General features: G+C 40.3%; 1 protein-coding gene across 4 annotated transcripts in view; it reads right to left on the bottom strand.

The window, feature by feature from the left end:
- Positions 1-1413: 1413 nt before the first annotated feature.
- The window catches only part of STXBP6 (syntaxin binding protein 6), a 284040-nt gene continuing 279146 nt past the window's right edge, over positions 1414-6307 (bottom strand). For all 4 annotated transcript variants that reach the window (XM_081047366.1, XM_081047367.1, XM_081047368.1 and 1 more), the window contains one exon: positions 1414-4543. In XM_081047366.1, coding sequence (XP_080903492.1) covers positions 4520-4543 — 24 coding nt within the window. In that variant the 3' untranslated portion in view covers positions 1414-4519. The remainder of the gene's footprint in view (positions 4544-6307) is intronic.

Genomic DNA, 6307 nt, shown 5'->3' with positions numbered 1-6307 from the left:
ACACCCTTCAGGGACCTAACCTTTCCCCTTGGTAATCCTTAATCCCTGGGGCAGAAGACAATAGCCTGGACCCGACGAATGGTCACAGGGCCCAGACCTCTGACAGGCTACAGACAACATCTTGATCTAAGTCACGTTTCAGCTCCTGAGCTCTAAGGTGGAACGACCCCCTGGCTACTTTCTCATGAAACCAGAGGGACACCATAGCTGACCTCAGGGCTGTCCTCAAGACCTGAAGAAATGATTTATTATCCTTACATCACCTCCCACCAAACAGCTCCTAATACGACCCCAAACCCCTAAACCCACGGTGTCCTGTGATTTTGTCCTATATAATCTTTAATCTGCACGCCATCGCAGAGTTGGGTCTTTCATAGCATGAGTTCATCCATACTTCGATTGGCCAATTCTCTAATAAACTACTTCCTTTTGTCATTGCAAACTCCTGCTCATGCATTTCTTTAGGCCAGTGTACACTGGTACATGGACTCATATTGGGGTTTAATAACAATAACACTCAAATATTTGCATTTTTTGGAAATTTATTTGTAATATTTTTCTCTATTCCCACCCTCACCCTTAATCTGCTTATTTAAGCAGAGAACGATTATGATGTCTATAGTTTTTCCTAAGCATGTTCTCATTGACAGCAAGGGGAAAAGGCACCACTGATTTTTCTGAAAACACTTATATTAATCTTTCCATAAAAACTGAGAGTTGGTTGTGGTGTAATTGCTAATAAAAATTATATTAACAAAAGATCTTTGCAAGGCAATTGGTTTAGAATTAGTTCACAAGAACTGGTACCTTTAAATACATAATTAAGTTAAGGCTGGGTCCTCATCTAACCAAACCATCTCTCTCTCCGTTTCTTTTCTCTGAAAAGTGGAGACTGCACTCTTCCCTTCCACTTGCAGTCCTCCCAGGAAATATTTCAAAGTCCTGACTGCCATAGTGTCCCTGCCAACCCAGAGATGGCTATTATGCCACAGTACTCACCTAAGTAGTTCTCTTGAAAACAAATGGGGCGATGCAATAAATTGCATTTGCTTTTCCATAAAAATAAATCGACATAATTTGACCAAGTGCTCTTTCCAATTTAACAGGGTATGAAACTAGTCTGCTGAATGAGAGCACATACTTTATTAAGTACTTTGTTGAGCACATCACTGACATCAGCAGAAAGGTAACTATTAATTGGCTTAATTGCTTCACCCATGAGAAGAAAAAAAATGAACTCTTGCTGCATAGAATCTCATAAGACTATGCAACTTTATCATAATGCTGATAATCCTAGTTCTTCGGTCTCCTGTAGGCACACAAGATCTTTCCATTAGCATCAAAAGCGCAATGATGCCTACCTATTTGGTAGTGTTTTATAGATTTCACAAATAACTGAGGGAGACAAGCTTTCATCACAGTTAAAATATTTAATGACAAAATTAGATTTTGCTGTAATAGTGAATCATGAGCAGGTGTTACTTGTCTCTGAAGTAAACAAAAATTATATTTGACATCTTAGAGAACTTCTGAAGAATTAATAACTGTGCAACAGACATCAGCAGTGTCACAATTCTAAAAATTAAAAGAGAAATCTATCGTTAATATTCCATATTTAGGGCATTCTGTAAATATTTTTACATAAATGCACAACTTTGCTAGCCACCAAAGTAGAATTAAGACAGATTTCACTGTAATTTGAAGTCTAACACATATCTTTATTTTTTGAGAGCTTAAAAAAAGTTAACTACTGATCTTGTTACAGTTTACAAATACATTCTTTAATATGAAACATTAACCTGAATAACTGTATACTTCCTGTACACAGATGTCTAATAATACTAGTGAAGAATACTACGGCTACGTTCCAGGAAAAGTGATAATTCTGGGAAATTTCTTTTCTTTATGTATTGTCAATACAATTTCCCTCACAGAAATATAATATCCTGAAAACTTATTGTTAAGTGCAGAAATGAAACAGCAATTAAATGTCTTCTAGCAAGTTCAACCAAATGAATTGGTCCCAAATAATGTAAGTCATTTTAGCAATTATTTCTTGGTTAGCTTGTATTAATATTTTGTATCGCAGCACCTTCTACATAAAGGATAGCAAAGAACTTCACGTAGGTCGTCACAGTCACAGGGCTCCCTGCAAGAGGTCAGGAGGTCGAGGAAGGGCAGGGATTGCTGTTCTGGCCTCTCTGTAGGGAGGAGCCTTATGTAAGACTTTGACACTGGTAGGTCGAGGGCATGACCTTGGCCCGGAAGCATATCAAAAGAGGAAACTAATAAATATTTAGATGGGCTTTCTTCTAATCCAGGCTATTTCCAATAAGACTTCAGTCTACAAGGATAAAAAGAGAGTGCGGAAAGAGGACAAGATGTGGAATACTTCTAGTTATGAAGAGAAGCTATCAGAATTCCACCAGGGAGGAGGCATATCCAATTTCACAGTATGCTTGTGACCTCATCCTCTGCTGCTTTAGAAGCAGCTCTGCAAACACTGTTGTTAGATAGTTGGTAACAGATCGTATTGTTGAGTTTGGCCTATTGTCAGGGGGTTTTAAATTTAACCTTTCAATTATTTATACCAACTATGTAACTCTGAAGTTAGAATCCTGGTTGGGAAGATGAATATCTGTGTGTGTGTGTGCATGTGTGTGTGTGCGTGCGTGTGTGTGTGTGTGTGTGTGTGTGTGTGTGTGTGTTTCGAACGGAGGTCTGCAAGCAAAACCTACTTGGAGTGATATTGTGGGCTTTTCTTAGAAATTATAAATGTTTCTCATGGCAGTCACCAGATAGGATGTTTCTTGTTTCTTTAAACTTCATAGACACCAAAAGAAAAGTAAAATAAAAACGTAGTAAGCTTATATAGTTTACCATTTAAATTGTATAGAGTTTTCTTGAATTGGATCTTTACCTAAGAGGATTCAGAAATCTTTTCAGCAACCCCCATCTTCCCTTTCATATGGACTTCCTAAGGTAATTTTTCCCCCCAAGAGCCCAACTTTCTATCTTCCTGGGAATGCTTTATCAGGAGAACTTAAGCTATTTAAATCAGCATAAATAATCCAAAAGTCATCTTACACTGCTATGTAAGAAGCTATAATACACGTGAACCCAACTGGCACAATGGGTAGGAAGGGACAGAGAGCGTTCTGAAGATTCAGGCAGCTTAAAAATCAATGTGCTGCAGTGGGAGGCTGGCAATGTGTCTGTACGTGCAGCTTATCTCCTGTTCCAAGAAGACAAAGCATGGGTTTTATATTTAGCATTTTAACCCTCGAAGAAACAAATTCCCAGACTCTAAACCCAAGTACTATCTTGAGTAATACAAAATCAGGTGTGTGAACCAACATTTTTCAATCTGACTGCGGTGTAAAGGCTTCATGACTGTGCTGCTTTCTGTCTGAGCTGGCAAGCTGCAATTGCCATAGAATACAATTTGTCAAGAAACCCACACTTTAAATTACATTAAATAAATAGGCAGCAATAATAACATCAAAACTTCCAAAACTCAGATACTAAGAATCTAAAGGCCATTTCCCAAGGACATTGTGAGGCTGTCCCTAAAGTAGACATCACTTTGTAAAAAGAAAAGAAAAAAGATTTTAAATACAGTGTCTTTTCGTATTATCATTTACACAGACCTTTATTTGGACAAATCAATTCTTGATTTAAAAAATCCAAGCTCTTTTCAATACCAGCTACTGGAATTTGAGACAATGACAAAAGAAAGAGCCATGAATGCACAGAGGTTTTAAAATAGGTTTTTTTTTCCCCCTTAGTTCTTTAATTTTAAATTTTTATCCTTCATATGATAATTCCAAATAATCAGGCTGGAAACAAGTAGCGAAAAGTATTTGAACTGTAGCTCAGAATGGAGATTTCTCTCTGTGATTCTGATTTGTTGTTTTGAATGCTGGTGATGGTTCATGCAAAAGAGTACTATATAAAAAGCAAAATCTAAGAATGCTGTTTCCCCTGACAAATCCAATTGTTTTCCATAATACAGATTTATATCTCGGGATAGAATCTTAACCTTCAAATTAAGAGTAGGTAGGAGACTGAGTGAAACAGATCACTGCTTGACTTGTATTTCCAACCAAGAACAATAATACCTGATATCACTACATTAAAATGTCTTCCTGTTTAATATCAGGAAAAAGAAATACATGATGCCAGCTCAGTATGTCATTTGGTCCAAATTTCATACTCAAACTACCAAAAAAAAAAAAAACTTAAAAAATGGAGAACACATATAAACATACACATATACATAGTGGGATAACCAAACCAAAATGAAGCTGGTGCTACTGCAGTATTCTAAGCCGGATCATTAGGAAAATGTATAAACACAACATCTTTTCTTTCATATTAACATCTGAAAAGGAAAAACAAAAAACCTAAATGTCCATATATTGGAAAAAAGAAGCAAGTGGAGGTCCGGAATTCTTGTAAAAACTGCTGAACAAACTCATCCATTTCTCTGACGAGGGTCACCAGGAGAGGCAGTTTTTCAACATTTGTGCTTCATGGCAAGCTAAGGGAAAAGAGGTGCGAGAACAAGAAGATGTTATTAGCGCAGGGAGAATTCGCTGTGCTGCTCCTTCCCCACGTCCACGATGGGAAGCAGCGCCAACACTCTGCTTGCTGGTCCATGGCACCATTACTATGCACAGTGGCGTCTAATAAATGTGCAGCGTTCTCCCACATTGTTCACGCAACGGGACAGTGCTGTGCGGTGTTCCTTCATTCCACTGATGGAACAAATGGAAAAGCCCATGCACAGGCAAAATGAGTGACCTACCCTAGGAACAGGTGGGGGTAGAAGAGCAATGGCCTCTGGGCTCCCAGGGACGAGTTATCCAGGAAACTCAACCCTTCTCAGATGGAAGCATTTACTGACATCTCATAAAGTATTAAATACTAACAACTGTAGAGAAACCATCTTCAATAGTCCACTCAGTATCCAGCCTGGACATTCAACCAAGTCAAGGGCACTTGACTAAACTGTGTTACCGATGAGGGCTGAACAATAGACCAAGCCCAGACCTCAATGTATTGTTTGCCCACTGGTATTTGGAAAATGTGGTATATTGAAATGTTAGATCTTTATAAATGGAAACATCAAATACCACTGCATCGTTCAACAGCTTCCCAGGTCCAGCTGGAGCCCTGATATTATATTTAAGGAAATGTATGCAGGTACAGAACATAAAATCTGACATTGCTTTCCTTAGCCAGATCCTTTCCGTGGAGCTCATAAACTGAGATGAACGAGAAGGCAGAGTTGAGGCTGAATTGCAATTCCTCATGTGTCCAGAGTCTGATCCCTGAGGTTGGGGCGGGAGAGACAGGGGGTAGGCGACAGTGTTCTGCGCTTGACAACGGTTTTTGAGCAAAGAGCAGGAGATGCTCTGTGGGCAGTAACTTTGTAGAAAACCCTGCCATTAGCATCATGACCAGGTTCTGAGCCCTTGAAGAAGTAGCGAGTGGAATCCCACTGATTCCACCAAGATTTTAGTGGTCCATTTCTCCAGCATAACCCAGGGCAACCCTAGGTTCTCCTTCCCCTTCTTGATGTCTTCAACAAAGAAGTTATAACCTAGGGCTGCCACCTCAGCTAGGCTACCCCCAAAAGCAGCACCAACATTTCTCTAGAAGCTGGTGCAGCTGGGCGGAGTCAGCATGTGTTGGAGAGGGGATGTGGACCTAGCTCCATCCTGCTACATTAATCTCTGCCTGGGAAACCTGGGCTGACGGTGCTCCTGGTACCTCTGCCTGGTGAAGACAGCCTGAGTAAAGACTTCCACAGGCCTTCTGCAGTGCTGACACTGACCGCCAGTCAACTGTCACCGTGTTTGTGAAGTCCTGAGTATGTCCAAGCTATGCACTAAGTGCTGTGAGTTTTTGCCACGAAGGGTGGAGCTGACGAGTAACTCCTGACCTCAAAGAGTTAGTAGTCTGGAAACATGGCAGGAGGAAATGGCAGAGCCAGGGCTCAGATCTGTCCCACTCCCTGGCCTCACCTGGAACACCTCCGCTGTGTGGCCCCACTTCTTGCTCTGTCTCAAGTTTTTATACATAATTTAGCACTGGGGACCATTGAAATCAACACAGAGCTGTTAAATGTTGTGCATAATGAATAACAATCATAAATATTTGATCAGTGCTGCTGTCCTGTTATTCACTGAGCTGTTAACCTTCAACTCATGGGCTTGTGCCAATTCACGCAGTCATTAGTCTTCAGCAGCGACTGCTCACACAAGGCCCTGGTTACCGCTACAGTGCGTCTGGAATGGCG

Source organism: Rhinolophus hipposideros (genome assembly GCF_964194185.1).
Source record: "Rhinolophus hipposideros genome assembly, chromosome: 5".
Taxonomy (NCBI): Eukaryota; Metazoa; Chordata; class Mammalia; order Chiroptera; family Rhinolophidae; genus Rhinolophus; species Rhinolophus hipposideros.
Note: the sequence above shows the minus strand (reverse complement) of the source record. Positions and strands in the feature narration are given on the sequence as shown.